This window comes from Capra hircus, chromosome 20 (genome assembly GCF_001704415.2).
Source record: "Capra hircus breed San Clemente chromosome 20, ASM170441v1, whole genome shotgun sequence".
In the NCBI taxonomy this organism is placed as follows: Eukaryota; Metazoa; Chordata; class Mammalia; order Artiodactyla; family Bovidae; genus Capra; species Capra hircus.
The window spans coordinates 13,914,032-13,932,584 of NC_030827.1; the positions used below are offsets into that span (position 1 = coordinate 13,914,032).

General features: G+C 36.1%; 1 protein-coding gene and 1 pseudogene across 5 annotated transcripts in view; both read right to left on the reverse strand.

Moving 5' to 3' along the window:
* TRAPPC13 (trafficking protein particle complex 13) overlaps window positions 1-18,553 on the reverse strand; it is a 36,101-nt gene that overhangs the window by 12,890 nt on the left and 4,658 nt on the right. For all 4 annotated transcript variants that reach the window (XM_005694632.3, XM_005694630.3, XM_005694633.3 and 1 more), the window contains exons 2-7: window positions 12,258-12,326; window positions 11,607-11,706; window positions 9,897-9,981; window positions 4,716-4,843; window positions 1,305-1,377; window positions 199-243 (exon numbers count right to left, since the gene is read on the reverse strand). In XM_005694632.3, the coding sequence (XP_005694689.1) occupies window positions 199-243; window positions 1,305-1,377; window positions 4,716-4,843; window positions 9,897-9,981; window positions 11,607-11,706; window positions 12,258-12,326 (500 nt within the window). The remainder of the gene's footprint in view (window positions 1-198; window positions 244-1,304; window positions 1,378-4,715; window positions 4,844-9,896; window positions 9,982-11,606; window positions 11,707-12,257; window positions 12,327-18,553) is intronic.
* Window positions 8,326-9,000, reverse strand: LOC102170267 (annotated as a pseudogene). Its single transcript, XR_001919783.1, has 2 exons — window positions 8,953-9,000; window positions 8,326-8,871 (listed from the first exon to the last, which is right to left on the reverse strand). The product of XR_001919783.1 is annotated as a prefoldin subunit 6 pseudogene (transcript).

Genomic DNA, 18,553 nt, shown 5'->3' on the forward strand with positions numbered 1-18,553 from the left:
AATTGAAAACAGCAGATTAAAAGAGATCTGCAGTGAAATTAATCACTTGTGATTTAACTTTATGCTCATTTTTCACAAGTAATTTGTAGTCATATCAGCAATTTACTCTGATATGAAAAGAAATATAATACATGAGAATTTTAGTCAGATAAGATCTTAATGTTGAACATGAAATCCCATTAGGTGCTCAACACTTACCTCTGCATTGTAAAATTTGGTTTTCACATCCAATGGTTTGAGAACCTAGTTGAATAAAGCATACCAATCAAAGAAGATTATTATCATTTGGCCATTTATTTTGCTTATTTGTTTTAAATCTTGGGTTTAAGCTTGTCAAAGGCATTTTCCAATTTTAATTGTAATAGACTTTTCAAATGGGTATGCAATATTCTTGTAAAAATAAAAACAAAAACAATCCCAAAGGCATTTTAAAAAAAGCTACCATAATTTCTTGACTGGGTGACAATTACATGAGTTATATGGATTTACACTTCACAGTATTTTGCTAAACTGAACACATATATGCTTGTGTATTTTTCTCTATATATTTCACAAAGTATATTTATCAACATAAGCAATCAAACCTTTTATTTTCTTTTAAAAGGCATGTAAAATCTTACAGGTGAGTGATAACAAAAGCAATAACAACAAAGCAATAGCAATCTTTTTCTTCCTATTGATAGTACTTTTTCTTCCACATACAGAGGAGTAAAAAATATATATAGTGTCATATCTAGATCTACATAAATATACATAGTGTCATAGCATGATCTACTATATGGTCATCTCATTTCCCTATCCATACACATAGAGGTGTTAAAAACAGTGGTTTTAAACTATTCTTTGATTATGGACTTTGAAATCTCTGTATTAATAAAAACTTCTAACTGCAATTTTAGTGACTCCTGATTTCTCTGAAGGAAGCTTGGTGCACTTAACCCAAATCAATAATCCTTCATTTAAATATTTCTTTATAAATCTGATATTATTTACACTTATTTTGTCTGGACTTTACAGTCATTTTATCCATCTTCTGGATTCTTGCATGTTTTGTTAAGGCATGAAAACCAAACAATTTTTTTTTGAATAAAAATATTATACTGCCAATGATAATTTCTCTGTTTTTATTTAACTTACTTTAGTCTGACTTTAGATTGCTAGTAACATGACAAATTAAAAAAATATTAGGGCATTTGCTTTATTTGGAGTCTGTTTTTACTGCAGATAAATAGCTGTAATTTCCTGGGGGCAGGGTGGCAGGGGGAAGGCACCTAAACACAATTTACCACCATCAGATTTAATACCTGAAACTTGAAGAATTTTCTAAAATACATTTTTTCTCCACCCTGAGTCGTGTAACTCACTGCACACACCAAGCTGAAACAGAAAGATGTCTTAATGATTTCTGAATCATTTTCAGTTTTGTTTTTTAATACTTAATCTACATTTCAACTCTATCAACAAATTTGGAAAATATACCAATGATGTGAAAATGTAGTCAAATGAGCCTAGGGCAGGAAAAAAAGTTTCAGTAGATATAGATATAATTCCATGAACAAGAAAGCTATGATTAGTAAAATAAGATACACCATTTTTAAAGACGGAAGTCAGAAACTTTTTTCTTCAAAAAGTGAAACATGATCCAAAATAAATACCAGGATAACTAAACAGTTGAATATTAAAAATAAGTTCACATTAAACTAGAAGAAAATACAAATTTTTAAAAAAATTCCAAGATGAGGAAAGGCTTTTTAATATAAATCCAATGGAAAGGATGACCTCTACAAATTTACAAACTGGATAAATCAAAGACACTAAAACAAAATTTAAAAAAGGACAACATATTGGGATAAAAGGCTTCTAACAATATCAAGCTTTGTAGGTATAACATTAATATCTCACTCAAAATAGGAGAAAATTATATATATATATAAATCACAGTACCATGATTTACTAACAAAAATGTGAAATGTGAATGTTTACCCTTACAAGTAGTCGAAGAAACAAATTACAAATTATAATAATGAGGTAAGATTTTTCCCCATCTTAGGATCTGGCAAAAATTCTTTCCAAGAAATAACAGGGTTTTTGAGGGTTTAGAGAAACTGACACTCTTTATACTGCTACTGGTTATAAAAATTGAGAAAACAATCCTTCAGGAAAGGAGTCTTAAAAATGCATATATGCTCCTACAGTAAACCCATTTCAAGTAATCTATCATAGGAAATATTAAGGTGTTCATCACTGTGTTATTTATAACAGTGAACAAGTGGAAAGTTTAATATCAGAGTAAACAAATTACAGTACATGGTCCAAGTGTGTAGACAAAATCATTTTAAGAATCTTTTCAAAGAATACTGACTCAAGTGGGAAAATGTTCTTGGTGCATTAAAAACGATAAAGCCATGGGTAATTTTATCAAAATTTTACAAAATATTATTTAATTTATTTATACATATCTGTTATATATACACATAAGAAGACTGAAGTATACCATTATTTTAATAGTGGTTATGCTAGGTGGTGACATTATAGGTAATTTAATTTCTTTTTTATATTTGTACCTAGTTCTAAATTAGGTGCTAGGGATTTAGAGTTGATCAAAACTCAATACTTGCTCTCCTAGTGCTCACAGTTGGACACAAAGTACAGATTTTGAAGCCAGATTTGAGCTCCATGCCATTATTTGCCAGCTATTTAATTCTACAAGAGTCTCATTTTCTGTAAAATGGGGATTTTACACATTTATTATTTCAGTAAACTCAACTTCAACTAACGTTGACCACTATTTCTCTGCTAAATTCTGAGGATACAGCCAATTTTGTGGAATTCATTCTTTAATGGGAACAGCAGGCACTCGGTGAGTTTCAAGTACAAAAGACATAGAAAAATATTTGAAGAAGTAGAATTAAACTAAACAAAATGACACAGGCATTCCTTTATAAGAGAAGAATACATTTCAAGTTGTGGAGGAATTCAGAGGTAAAAGAGTCCAATATAACCGCAGTGTAAAGTGGGAGCGAAGTATGATGAAAGGTGGAACTAGAGTATTTGGTAAGGAATAGGCATGGAGAGCTCTGCAAAACCTATATGAAGTCAGAATTTCCTAAGGGTAAACCTAGATAGCGTATTGAAAAACAGAGACATTACTTTGCCAACAAAAGTCCGTCTAGTCAAGGCTATGGTTTTTCCAGTGGTCATGTATGGATGTGATAGTTGGACTGTGAAGAAGGCTGAGTGCCGAAGAATTGATGCTTTTGAACTGTCGTGTTGGAGAAGACTCTTGAGACTCTCTTGGACTGCAAGGAGATGCGACCAGTCCATTCTGAAGGAGATCAGCCCTGGGATTTCTTTGGAAGGACTGATGTTAAAGCTGAAACTCCAGTACTTTGGCCACCTCATGGGAAGAGCTGACTCATTGGAAAAGACCCTGATGCTGAGAGTTTGGGGGCAGGAAGAAAAGGGGACAACAGAGGATGAGATGGTTGGATGGCATCACCAACTTGATGGACGTGAGTTTGAGTGAACGCCGGGAGTTGGTGATGGACGGGGAGGCCTGGTGTGCTGCGATTCATGGGGTCGCAGGGAGTCAGACACGACTGAGCGACTGAACTGAACTGAACTGAATGGGAGATCACTGAAGTATTAGGTGACTTATTCAAGATCACATAGTTAAATAAATGATTGAGCTAACATTTGAATTCCAGAAAATCTGACACCAAAGCTTATACCAACCACAGAATATATACTAGTGTTAGTTGCTCAGTCATGTCCAACTTTATGCGATCCCATGGATTGCCTCCTCTGTTCATAGGATTCTCTAGGCAAGCAAACTGGAGTGAGTTGTCACTCTCTTCTCCAGAGGATCTTTCAGACCCAGGAATTGAACCTGGGTCTCCTGCATTGCAGGCAGACTCTTTGTGGTGTGAGCCACCAAGGAAGCCCAGAATATACATTAAAAAGTGCCTAAACAGAGCTTGTCACTAAAATGAATTAAATGATAGATAATATTATATGTACTTCTTCAAGACAAGAAAGAGAAACAGTTGAAACGGTGATATAAGAAGAGATGAAGAGAGGCTACTGAGAGATAATTAACAAGAATAGGACTCTGAGAATCAACTACACGTGGGAGTGGTAAGGCAGACAGAGAAATCTAAAATTACTTTAGATGGCTCTGAAATGTTCATTTTTGCCTCTCAAAGAAAAACAGAGCATTCACATTCAAATACCCACACAGGCCAGGGATACAGAATTTGACATTTCTTTTTCCTCTCATAGTTTGCTTTATTTTGGGTCTCTACTTTTGAACTCTCAGGATAGAGTGTATTTATATAGTTAAACCCAGAACTGAAAAGCTGTGAATTTAAAAATAAATGTGATTAACATCAGTTGTTAGCATTTCAAAAGAATAAACATACTCTAAAAGTATTTTTAGAGTACCACCTGGGTTTTAAAGGTTTGCAGCATGGATTTTTATTTTTCAGTCAGACTGCAGATGCAAAAATAAAACTAGAGATAAATGAACATTTTTTTTCCCTTACACAATAAATATTTTGTTTAAAGTCTGTTTCTGGCAAACATGTAAACATGGCACATAAAACTCCTTCTGAAGTAATTTTTCAGGCTTGATAATGAGTGGAAATAAAGCAAAAAATTCAAATAAAGCCTTTCATAAGTAAAAGCCTTTGAGATGTAGTAAAATTAATTCTTACATGTGTGTTCCAATTTCCTTTACTTCATGGTGTATGACATCATCAATACAACAATCGGGTTTAAGTTCAGCCACTGCAGCGTTAGAGGCTGAAAGATTCAAACGCTGAGAACTTGTCTGAAGATCAGCCTTGAAAGAAAGAGAGAATACATACAAGTGAACTTGGTTTCCTCCAGGCTGTGGGTGAGTATGGGCAGAGGGAACAGGGGAACAGGAACAAGGCAGTAGGGATGAAAGGAGAGCGACACTTCTCTGTACACATCACTCTGTATTGATGTCACGTTTCTCTGATGCTTAGAAAAGAGTAATGGTTCATACCAGTGCACACCTGAAAATAAATAAAATCAGCCATGAAGTAGGAGGAATCCAAAATGGAATCCATACAGCATCAAATGAATCTAACTCTACTGCAAATGAACACAACCATACCAAGAGTAAAAGGAAAAGTAAGAACCAATTTAAGCTTGGCAAACAATAGCTAAAAACAAAAAGAATGGCATACAAATGTTTTACTCTTGAACATCTGCTTTTTGGCAAGGGTACAGATTAGCAATTCTAAAACTTCTATGTGTATACCAGGATTAAACAAAAAATATATACATTATGGGTAGCAAGAGACAGGTTTCTGACCTTTGGAGACAAAAAAGTACAAATAAGAAAAGTGAGAAGGCTACAATGAAACCTTTGGTACTGGACTGGAATTTAGGGCATCCATATGAACCTATGGTTTTAAAATTTATATATATACAGATAGATATTACAGAAATATATACAGATGTGTACACATGTGTTAGAATATAGCACTAAAAGGTAAACAATCATTCGAAACATTAGAAGTCAGAAACCAACTGATTTGCAGAAGTAGAGATCAACATTAAAGTCATCAACTAAGAAAGAAGGAAATGGCAACCCATTTCAGTGTTCTTGTCTGGAGAATCCCAGGGACGGGGGAGCCTGGTGGGCTGCCGTCTATGGGGTCACACAGAGTCAGACACGACTGAAGCGACTTAGCAGCAGCAGCAGCAGCAAGAAAGAACCAGTTTCTCTAACTCAGCAACCTGCCCCCACTAAGTTACTTTCTACCACATTCCCTGTTAATTTCTTTTGTAACATTTATTACCATCTATAATTACCTTATGATTTTCTGTCCCCTGTTTCTTTCCATCTCCCCTACCAAAAATGTAAGGTCTATTGAGGTAGGAACCTCTTGTTCTCTCTTCTTCGCTGCTATAACATGGTGCCTGGCATACAGTAAGTAATTAATAAATGTTTGTCAAATAATGAAATTATGAGAAAACTTCAAGGCAAATGTCAAGAAAAATACAAATAAAGCAAAGATCACATTAAGTCACAGGGAGTGGAAGTGGTTTTGTCTGTAAGAGCTAAGACTTTTAAAAAGATTTTGTTTAAAAAAATTCAGTTAAGTTTTTAGCAGTAAATTCTAACCTAACATTCTTAATGCAGGCACTACAAAGTGGGATATTTATTAGTGCCCTCTCTTTTGTTATTATATTCAGTTACTAAACAGTAGTAGTAGCTCACATTTATTGGGCCCCTACCATGTGCAAGACCCTGTTCTAAGCACATTATTCATTTGATGCCTGCTATAAGCTTCAACAGTACGTGAACTGAGACCTTTCAGATGTACAAGCTGGATTTAGAAATGGCAGAGGAAACAGAGATCAAATTGCCAACATCCGTTGGACACAGAAAAAGCAAGGGAATTCCAGAAAAAAATTTACTTCTGCTTCACTGACTACAGTAAAGCCTTTGAACGTGTGGATCACAACAAACTGTGGAAAATTCTTAAAGAGATGGGAATACCAGATCACCTGATCTGCCTCCTGAGAAATATGTATGCATGTCAAGAAGCAACAGTTAGAACCAGACATGGAACAACAGACTGGTTCAAAATTGGGAAAGGAGTACATCGAGGGTGTATATTGTCACTCTGTTTATTTAACTTATATGCAGAGTACATCATGTGAAATGCCAGGCTAGAGCAATCACAAGCTGGAATCAAGATTGCTGTGAGAAATATCAACAACATGAGATATGCAGATGATACCACCCTAATGGCAGAAAGTGAAGAGAAACTAAAGAGCCTCTTGCTTAAAGTGAAAGAAGAGAGTGAAAAAGCTGGCTTAAAACTCAACATTCTAAAAACTAAGATCATGGCATCTGGTTCCATTACTTCATGGCAAATAGATGGGGAAAAAGTGGAAACAGCTGCAGATTTTATTTTCTTGGGCTCCAAAATCACTGCAGATGTTGACTGTAGCCATGAAATTAAAAAGATGCTTACTTCTTGGAAGAAAAGCTATGACAAACCTAGAAAAGAGTATTAAAAAAGCAGAGACATCACTTTGTCGACAAAGGTCTGTACAGTCAAAGTTATGGTTTTTCTAGTAGTCATGTACAAATGTGAGAGTTGGACCATGAAGAAGGCTGAATGCAGAAGAATTGATGCTTTCAAGCTGTGGCACTGGAGAAGACTCTTGAGAGTCCCTTGGACAGCACGATCAAACCAATCAATCCTTAAGGAAATGAACCCTGAATATTCATTTAGGAAGAACTGATGGTTGAAGCTGAAGCACCAACACTTTGGCCACCTGATGCAAAGAGCTGACTCAATGGAAAAGACCCTGATGCTGGGAAAGATCGCGGGCAGGAGGAGAAGGTGGCGACAGAGAATGAGATGTATGGATCCCATCACTGAATCAATGGACATGAGTTTGAGCAAATTCCAAGAGGAAGTCTGGCATCCTGCAGTCCATGGGTCGCAAATAGTGGGACACGACTTAGTGACTGAATAAATTCTGAAGCAGGTAATTGTACCATCCCTGTTTTACATACAAGTGAAAGAACACAGAAAGAACAACTCCCCATAGGTTACACAACTAATAAGTAATGAAACTAAAATTCAAAATTCTTTAACATTTTAGACATTAGAGAAGGAGGAGGGGAAGAAAAGCAAACAGTCAAACCCATGGGCTTTCTGTCCAGTTTGTTTCCCTATGTATTATCTGTTAAACATTAATCATAACTACAGTATGTATTATATATATAGCTAAACACTTATACCTTTTTCCTTTTTCATGTTATAACTGCTGCACTTAACACTTATTTCCTAATTACCACCATGATTTTTCCAGGAATTAGAGACAAAGCAGTGAACAAGAGAGACCAAAATCTCTGTTCCTATGGAATTTAAATGTTTTGGGAAGATAATACAGAGTAAAGGAGGAATGGATGGCTGGCTTGAGGAAGCGGAATACAACTACAGGGTAGGTTTCATGCTCCAAATTGGTTTTTGGGTGAGCAGGATTTAAAAAGAGATGTCTTCTCTTCTTCACCACTATAACACAGAGCCTGGCACACAGTAGGCAATTAATAAATGTTTGTCAAATAATGAAATCAATGAAATTATGATAAAACTTCAAAGCAAATGTCAAGAAAAACACAGAGAAAGAAAAGATCACATTAAGTCATGGGGAGTGCCAGTGGTTTTGTCTGTAAGAACTAAAACTTTTAAAAAGATTTTATTTAAAAAAAAGAAATCAGTTAACAAGCTTTCTGCAGTAAATTATTATTATTATTATTATTTTGGCATTTTCACATTTTATTAGCTACAGTATAGACCCTAGAGCTGCCGCATCCCTCCCCTCCCCCACCCCCCAGGACAGGGTCAGGCTTCCCCAGGAGCCCCTGCCCTTGCCGCCTGCGCCCGCTGAAACTCCTGCTGCAGCTGAGCCAGGGTCTCCCTCTGTCGTTCTAACTGCTGCTCTAGGTCTCGGAGCTGGGATTCATACCGCTTAATCTCAGCTGTGATGTAGTCCAGCCTTTTCCCCACTGTGGCCCGAGCTTCCCCCAGCTCCTGTTTGACCAACACGGGCCCCAGAAATTTAACCACCACGTAGGACCCATCCAGCAGGGCCAGTTCCTCCTTCACGATATTTTCTGTTAGTTGTGCCTCTAGTTTCTGCCTCCCTGACATGGATTTACTCAAGTCCTTCTGCAGCTGTTGATATTTCTCCACTTCCCCCTGCTGCTGCTTCTGGATTAGCTCAGCCATGGCGGGGACGAAAGCCTGCGGTCAGCGGGAGAGGGGCGCTGGGTCTCACGCTCTGGAAGGTACCCGGGCTCCCCTTTCTGGCCTGTGGAGGTGACAGCCCTCTTGAGAGGCAGCCCCTCGGGGCACCCACTGCAGTCTCTCCTGGTCCGGGATATCGACTCACCCCCAGCCTCAGCAAGTGGCAGAACCCCGAACTCCTCAGCCAAACCGCTCCCCAACTCGCGCTCTCACTTCAGTATTGGTGAACCCGCTCTGCAGTAAATTCTAACCTAATATTTCTTAATGCAAGGACTTCAAAGTGGGATATTTATTAGTATTGTCTCATTTGCTATTATAAATGCCATGTGAATACAGATTTGACAATGAATTTTTTTCTTTTTCAAGCTCTTTCTCTTTGTGAATATATCCAAGGTGTTTAACTGAGCTAGCATATCCTATCTCTTGATCTCTCAAAACTGTAAGAATCTTCTAACTGGCTTATTTCCTACAAGCCATCCCATAGAATGCTTTCATGTTAGCCTTCCAACACGAACCTCTGCTCAAAAGTCTCCACTGATTGCACACTGTCTTAAAATAACCTCAGCCTTAGTCTGGCTTTTAAGATGCTCACTTACTGTATGGTTACTACCTATCTGTACAACCTTACTTGCTCTTACTAAGTGAATTCTGTTCACTGCTACAAGAACACATTACATATTCCTATGTTTCTGCTTCCAATCACCATGCCCCTCTTTCATCTTTTCTTCTAAACCCTGCACTTTCAAGACCTTGTGTTCCCTCTCCCTCAACAGCCCTTCCTGAATGATGCAATCCCCAGTGATGATCTCTCCTCTGAAATTCAAACTTTATTACGTTAATCATAAATCATTAACAGAAATTTAAGTGCTATTTACCTTTGGTATATTTTCTCATCCAAGCTATCACAAACTTTGAGGATAAGGAACAATGATTCTATGCAAAGCATATCTTATAACTTAGGGTGTTCAATTAATGCTTGCTAATAATAATTTAAAAGTCAGTATTAAACATATTTTAATGAAGTCTCAAAACATTAAGAATAAAAATTAAAAAGTAAAAAAAAAAATCCTCAAAAAGAATGCCACTTACTTTAACCAATATATCTTTTACAACTTGATTGCTATCATTATGGACGCTGATATAACTGGAAAAGGTCTCTCCCAAAAATATATTCCTGTGAAATAAAATAAATTGTTAGACAGAAACCCATTCAAGTTTTATCACAAATATTCTATTTTTGCACCACTGAGAATATCAAATGGAGAAGTTACTCAAGGATAGTAATCCCTTCATGGAATACAGCCTTGTCAAGGCAGAGTGGCTTCGTAACTCAGGTGAAATACTATTTCAATATTTCTTTGTTTACACTAGGCTGTTCACTCATTATCTAGTGCAATTCAAAATATGATTTAATCTATAAAGCATGCTATATAACTTGACCCTCAACTACTGCCAAAACTAACAGCTCTCCTAAAAATAAGTCAGTGAAATCAGATCGATGTTAAAAATCTTAAGATTTGTTAATAAGAAGGCTACAAAAGGCAATATTTGAAATAACTTATGCACTGAATCTAGAAGGGATCAAGTTATTGATCTCAGAGTATTTTTACCAATTTATTTTATTTTTCTAACTTATTCTAATTAAAATGACTAGTAGTGGCTCAGTCATGTCCGACTCTTTGCGACCCCATGGCCTATACAGTCCATGGAATTCTCCAGGCCAGAATACTGGAGTGGGTAGTTGTTCCCTTCTCCAGGGGTTCTTTCCAATCCAGGGATCAAACCCAGGTCTCCCACATTGCAGGTGGATTCTTTACCAGCTGAGCCACAAGGGAAGCCTAAGAGTACTGGAGTGGATAGCCTAGCCCTTCTCCAGCGGATTTTCCCGACCCAGGAATTGAACAGGGGTCTCCTGCATTGCAGGCAGATTCTTTACCAGCTGAGCTACCAGGGAAGCCTCAGTATATACTATATATAATACATATTAACATATAGATGTATGTAGGTTTATATAAAAATATTTTCAGATGAACATTTTTTACATGGATATATTTCTAAGCTCTCAAGACACTAATCAATGACCACATTCTACAAACCTTTAAAAATTATCTTGGTTGCAAACAGAGTGGAACCAAGGGCTTTCACCTCAGTAATAACCTAGAATAAGAGAATAACTAAGAGCAAGAGAAGGAATAAAACATTTAGAGTTCCTAATAAGCTGACAAGTCCAATAACTTATGTTGGTAAAGGGCTGTGAAGGTGAAGAAAAGAGCTGATTCTGAAAGACACTGAGACTGAATCCTTTAAAATGAAAGGAATACACAGGCATTTTAAAAGATCCATAGGCTTGTCTGCTGGCTCAGTTGGTAAAGAATCTGCCTGCAATGTGGGCGATGTAGACTCGATCCCTGGGTAAGGAAGATATCCTGGAGAAGGAAATGGCAACCCACTCCAATATTTTGCCTGGAAAATAATTCTTTGTGACCCCATGGACTGTGGCTCCAGGCTCCTGAGGAGCACAAAGAATTAGACATGACTTAGCAACTAAACCACAACCACCAAAGAAGAAAGTTAAAATTCTACCACCCTAGGAACCACTATTAATACTTTGGTATGCATTTATTAAAAACAAAAACAAAAACCACCAGAATCAAATAGTATAATTTCTGTTAAACTTTTGTTTCCAACCACTTAAATGTATCATGAGCGTTTTTCCACCCTATAGTTATCTTTTGAAAACATGATTTGTTATGGCTTCAGAGTGCTATTGTGTTTCAAACGTGAGCATACGATTCTTACCCAAAATTCTGTGGTAAGGTCAACATTTCTCCCAACATTAAAATTTCTGCACCATTTACAGTTGAAGGATCATCTCTCATAAGTTGGTTAAAGAGATCTCCTGCAGAAAGAGAAAAACATCAAATTCTAACATTGACCTTGTAAGTAACTTTTATTTATGTGAAGAAATAGTTTTGAGAGATTAAAAAAAAATAATCTCACAGCAAAAATTATATTAAAAAAATCTAATTTCTAATCTTCATTACAACAATGTACACCAAAAAATTCTGTTTCTACAGAAAATGAACACTTTAGGGACAAAGGAAAATGTAGGTCATGAGATATAAAATATAGAAGCTCCAATAATTTTAAATAAAGGGAATGCTAACATACATTGATGGAGCATGTGAGGATAAACAAAATTTTAATAACATTATTATAAGGAATGTGTTGTTACTAAAACTAAAAGTCTCTGTTGCCATGGGATATCAATAGTATCTTGATTTATAGATTATGAGTGAGACTTACTGCTCAAATGGCCATATTTACATGTACAAAAACAAGCAAAGAAGGATACAGCAAAGAGTCAGTGTAAGATTGGCAAGGCTAGGCTTATCCCCAAGGTAATACAACTCTTTCCTAGGTACAAGAAGAATAAAGCATGTGTCATACCAGGTAAGTCTTTCTCTTCACATGTTACTGGAATATTGGTGAATAAAGTAGGTTTGGTCAACCGCATAACTGTCAATTAGAAAAGTAGGGAAAATAAGAAAGAAAATATTAATGTTTTATGCCAGTGTCCCCAAGTTGAATGTATGAGATTAATCAATTTTATACTACGGTAAAATATAATCTAAATACGACCTAAACTTATTATAATATTAAGTATTTCCCAAGATTACTATACAGCAATAATTTACTAAAAATGTTAATATGTAATGAAGAATTTTATATATGACAAAGAGAACAATTTTGCTTTTACTTACAATCTAAGGAATTATAAAAATCATATGCAAATGTAATATGTCTCATTATAAAAAAAGTAGAAAATAAAAGAATTTGAAAACTTAAGGTATAGTAGGAGAATAGACTTTAAAAAGATCCTGAGTGACTTCACTGTAAACAATACCAACAAATTATTATTAACCAATATTGGTCTGACAGGGAAAAAGTTAGGATGCTTTCATATTGTTTGAATATGAAACAATACTTTTATGTAAAAAGGATTTTTGTAAACTTTATCCATGTGTTATAATCATGGATCACTGCAGTTCAGTAAGTAGCCCTTTCAGTTCAGTTCAGTCGCTCAGTCGTGTCCGACTCTTTGCGACCCCATGAATCACAGCACGCCAGGCCTCCCTGTCCCATCACCAACTCCCGGAGTTCACTCAGACTCACATCCATCGAGCCAGTGATGCCATCCAGACATCTCATCCTTTGTCGTCCCCTTCTCCTCCTACCCCCAATCCCTTCCAGCATCAGAGTCTTTTCCAATGACTTAAAGTAGCCCTTTAAGTAATTTTAATTCTCTGTAAACATTATGAAAGTACCAGTAAATGTGTAGGTTTATAGAATTCCAACCAAAACTAGTATTTGTTTGTGGAAAATGACAAAATGTATCTAAAGTTTATCTAGAAAAACAAATAAAAATAAGCTATAGAAATTCATAGGAAACAATGAGAAAAACTGGACATAATAGACAGCAAAACATGTAAGTCCATAACCAACTAATATGCTTATTAATATAAGACCATACAGATATGTTAGAGAATTTATGTTCATTTTTTAAATATAAATTTATTTATTTTAATTGGAGGTTACTTTACAATAGTGTATTGATTTTGCCATACATCAACATGAATCTGCCACAGATTAATCCTCCTCCCTCCCCGTACCATCTCTCTGGGTGTTCTCAGTGCACCAGCCCCAAGCATCCAGTATCATGCATCGAACCTGCACTGGCGATTCATTTCATATATGATATTATACATGTTTCAATGTCATTCTCCCAAATCATCCCACCCTCTCCTTCTCCCACAGAGTGCAAAAGACTGTTCTATACATCTGTGTCTACTCAGCCATTAAAAAGAATACATTTGAATCAGTTCTAATGAGGTAAATGAAACTGGAGCCTATTATACAGAGTGTTAGAGAATTTTAAGAAGCCAAACCAATCAACACTATAAGGTATTAGGAAACTGGCTCACTATCTGGGAAACATGAAATTTAGTTTACCTTTCAAATATCAAATACTGTATGTATCAAATAATAGACAAAAATTAAGTAACAGAGAACCAGAAAAAGTGAAAATTTATTATACCTAATCTAGCAAGGATAGGACATTCTAATTAAAAAATCTTTTTCAATTATTTCCAAAGATTGACTTTTCACCACATCAAAATAAAGACAAAAATATAGAAGTAAAAATCATATAAACTCTATTACAGAAAATGAATCCTAGAACTTTTATTAATATGTTCATTCAAATCTAAAACCCCAAACTTTACTGACCTAGAAGCTTCCCTGGTGGCTCAGTGGTAAAAAATTCACCTGCCAATGCAGGAAACATCGGTTCAATCCCTGATCTGGGAAGATCCCATATTCCACGGAGCAACTCAGCTTGTGTGCCACAACTGAGCCTGTGCTCTAGAGAACCAAAGCCGCAACTACCAAAGCCTCTGCACACCTCTCATAGCGCCTTGTATTTATCATGGACTATGTTTATTCACTTATTAGTTTATAGCACTCCTATTCAAGCTCCTTGTAGTCTAAGCTCTTATGTATCATGTTCAGTTTTGTAGTCTTGCCACTTGACACAGGTTCTGGCAGAATTAGCACCTGATCCTAATCCTCAAGTAAGTGGTATTTTTGAAGATTTAACTTTCATGAACTGAGGCCACTAAACAATGTTATAGTGAATAGATGGCTGCTGAGATAGTCAAAAAAAGCTAACCTTAAAATTTCTAAAGTCACTTGTGTAGTTGATATTTACTCAACATTTACTAGTGCCAGACTTTATGCTAAATACAAGTACTGACACATTTAATTCTCAAAACTATAAGGCTGAAATTATCATTATCCTCCTATAACAGATAAGGATGGTGCCTTGAGAAGGTAATTTATATATAAAAGATTATAAAGCAGGTAGATGTCAGAACTAGCCTCTAATGACTTCATTCTGTTCACAAATAATTTTCCCTATTATTAATTATAAGCCCTGGGTCATAAACCTGGAATGTCAAGCTTTATTAGAAACATCTCATGGGAATTCAAAGTCCATCTCTCTCTCTCAGAACATTAACCAGTTGCACATCAGTGACATGGAAAAGAAGTGAATGGGGAAGTGTTTCAAACCTCTTTTCACTCTTCCTTTTAACTAGGAAAACAGATTAAAACCTGAAGAGGATACATTTGATTTACACTTGATTATGAAATTCAGATTTCACCTAAAATTTTGTAAAAAAAAAAAAAACTTTTAAAAGTCTTCAATAAATTAAAATATTTTAAAAAAGGTAGTCTTGATGTTATTAATTAATGAATGAGGCTAGTTCAACTTGCACATACATTTATCTTGGCCAGAATATTAAAAATAAAATTTATTTCGAATCCTTGAGTTCTTACCATATTTAGTTTTCCTTGTCTAGTTCCTGAAGGCATTCAATTTTGTGAACCTTTGAATAATCTGGGATATTTTGAGCAGATTAAATAAGTTAATCATTATGCAGGAACTCATCTGAGAAATTCATGTGATGCCCTTCACATCTGTTTTCTTGGGATGGATTAACATTTATAACACTGACAGAGAAAAATAAAATTATGGTATCATTGCCTCTTTCCTAGAGAGTAAATGCTTTGGGATTCTCCGGGCCAGAATACTGGAGTGGGTACACACTCCCTTCTCCAAGGGATTTTCCCAACCCAGGAATCAAGCCAGGGTCTCCTGCGTTGTAGGATTCTTTACCAGCTGAGCTACCAGGGAAGCCCTAAATGTTTTGGCATTTCACCAAATGCCCTCCGATTCACCTTCCTGTACATGTTTTTTTTTCCCTCAATTTATTCACATTGATGACTTAACAGCGGAACCTACAAATGTTGCTGAGCCCTACTATTAGAGCTAGAATCATCAGTCCTAAGGTTTTAAATACTCTTAAGGCTTCAAAGATGTGGCAGTGGACTCTCAATTCTTTAAGTATTGTCTAGGAAGATGAGACATGAATTGCTTCTTCCTTTAAGATCATGGCACTATTTGCAGTAAAATTCACTTTCCCAGTTCTGATTCACCTTTTCATTGTTTCTCAAAGGGGAAGAAAACAATTTATACAGAGTAAATTAGAGAAATTTACATCTGCCACATACGAAGACAAAGAAGCCCTTTTTAATGTGATTCTTGAATTAAAGAGCTGCTCGTAAGAAGCTCATTAAGAAAATATTCCTAAGAATATTTTCAGTTCTGTGTATCATCATTTTAAAATAATAAGAATGTACTATACAAGAAACACTGTGGTCTATGTAAGTGACCATGTCTTATGATTACTTAACTTTTAACCCTTGATTAACTACCTAATGCTGTGTAAGACCTGAACAACAACAGAAAATTGTTTATGATAGCCTGCTTTTGAACTGTGGTGTTGGAGAAGACTCTTGAGAGTCCCTTGGACTGCAAGGAGATACAACCAGTCCATCCTAAAGATCAGTCCTGGGTGTTCATCGGAAGGACTAATGCTGAAGCTCAAACTCCAATACTTTGGCCACCTCATGTGAAGAGTTGACTCACTGGAAAAGACACTGATGCTGGAAGGATTGGGGGCAGGAGGAGAAGGGGATGACAGAGGATGACATGGCTAGATGGCATCACTGACTTGATGGACATGAGTTTGGGTAAACTCTGGGAGTTGGTGATGGACAAGGAGGCCTGGCGTGCTGCTATTCATGGGGTTGCAAAGAGTCAGACACGACTGAGCGACTGAACGGAACTGAACTGAATAACACTGTTGCTGCTGTTAAGTGAGTAAGTCACGTCTGGCCCTTTTGTGACTCCATGGACTGCAGCCCACCAGGCTCCTCTGTCCATGGGATTTCCCAGGCAAGAATACTGGAGTGCGTTGTCATTTCCTTCTTCAGGGGATCTTCCCGACCCAGGGATCAAACCCTGTTCTCCTGATTGCAGGCAGTTTCTCTCCCACTGAGCCACCTGCAAACTTCACTGGTAAAAATGAATAATTTCTGACTTTTCACCAGCAGTTTTGACTGCAAAGATGACTAATGAATGAAAGAGGAAGTAATTACTGAAGAGGTTATCTTGGAAACTCCCTCTATACCTGGTGATTTTTTTCATTTAAAGATTTTTGGAAGCATTCATGTACATGATGATTATTTTCTACAGAGCAGTCTCATTTGAGACAATAAAAAAGGGCTAATAGTTGAAAACAAAAACGTGTTTGAACAGTGTGAAACCTAATTAGAAAAGATAACCTCTTCAGTTAAAAACTGGTAGACTTCTTAGGTTTTAAGGAACCTCAAGAGGCATGGGTTATGAGAAATCCTCCAAAGGGCACATTTACCTTGCCAGGCACTGTGCCACAAGGCAAGCATATTTTTGCCTTCTTAATGAATATAGTCTTACTGATTTTTTTATGAATATAGTTTAAATATTAATAATAGTGTCTCTATGTTAGCTCTGAGGGTAGGGTCCGTATTTGTCCCTTCTCCACTTTACTCTGGCACCTATTTCATGGTAGGCATTCAAATTTGTTAAATATACTTTCTAATAAAACTTTCATTATATAATGACTTTGGAGATTTTTATAAAATGATGTGGAAACCCATTAACATTTTGCTATGGGAAACCCACAGTGAATCCAAGAACCACAGAACTAGTGATTAGCATTACCAATATCAGACTGAATTATCTGTGTTAAACAAAGAATAAATTGATCTCTTATCCATATTTGATACTTCACTTCAAAAAATGTTTATTGCCTTAAAAATATATTACGGTCTTAGACAAATTATACATTTTGTACTTCTGTTTCAAAACAACACATCAGCTATTGTCTATTACATATCTTTGGCCATAATAGGCAGAATATGGGCTGGTCTTTCAATTTCAATTACATTATGCCACGAGTATCATTCCCAACAGAATTGGTTTTAGTTATATTAAAAAAAAAAATCATTACACTTTAGGCAAGTTAAGAAAAAATCCTGTAAAATTAGATTCTGGGAATTTATCAAAATCCAAACTATTCACTGTAATTCACAGAAATATCTAATTGAACTAGTGGAAAAGCAGTAACAGAACAAAAAGAATAGAACATTTTACCTTTAAATTCAGTTTGAATAATAATTCATCACAACTCAATTAAAGGAAAGCTGCTCAAAGTAGAACCCAGAAAGTTCCTGACTTAAATGGAAAGCCTAGGAATGCACCTGATATTTACTTTTGGGACACAAATTGTATACATAACCACACACTTAAAAATTTATTCATCTGTTTCATTCTTACTCAGTTCATTCACAATATTCTTTTTTTGGACAATCACTGTAATTCATCACATACTAAAAATAACACCATATTTATGCACAAATAAATTAATTTTCCCAGTAAGAGCTAATCTTCCTTTAAGAAGATTCCCCACATATTCACAGTACATAATATCACAGAACACCCATATCTGGCCTAAATGTCTCTGAATTGTAGCATTACAAGACGGAAGTTCATTGTGCCTGATAATTCGATTGAGTTTTGCCCAAATGTCTTCCAGAGTCTGGCTGTTACAAATAGTGTGTTCTATTGTCCATCTTGCTCTATAAAATGAGTGCAAATTTAGTGCCTTTAGATTATCTCGCAATTCTTTACACAAAGGAGAAATATTTTCAGTACAGTTACTGCTGGGAAGTGATGATACACTCCAAGACCTTTTCTTGTGCCGTTTTTCTCTTTCTGCCTGTTTCTCCAGACTTCCAGA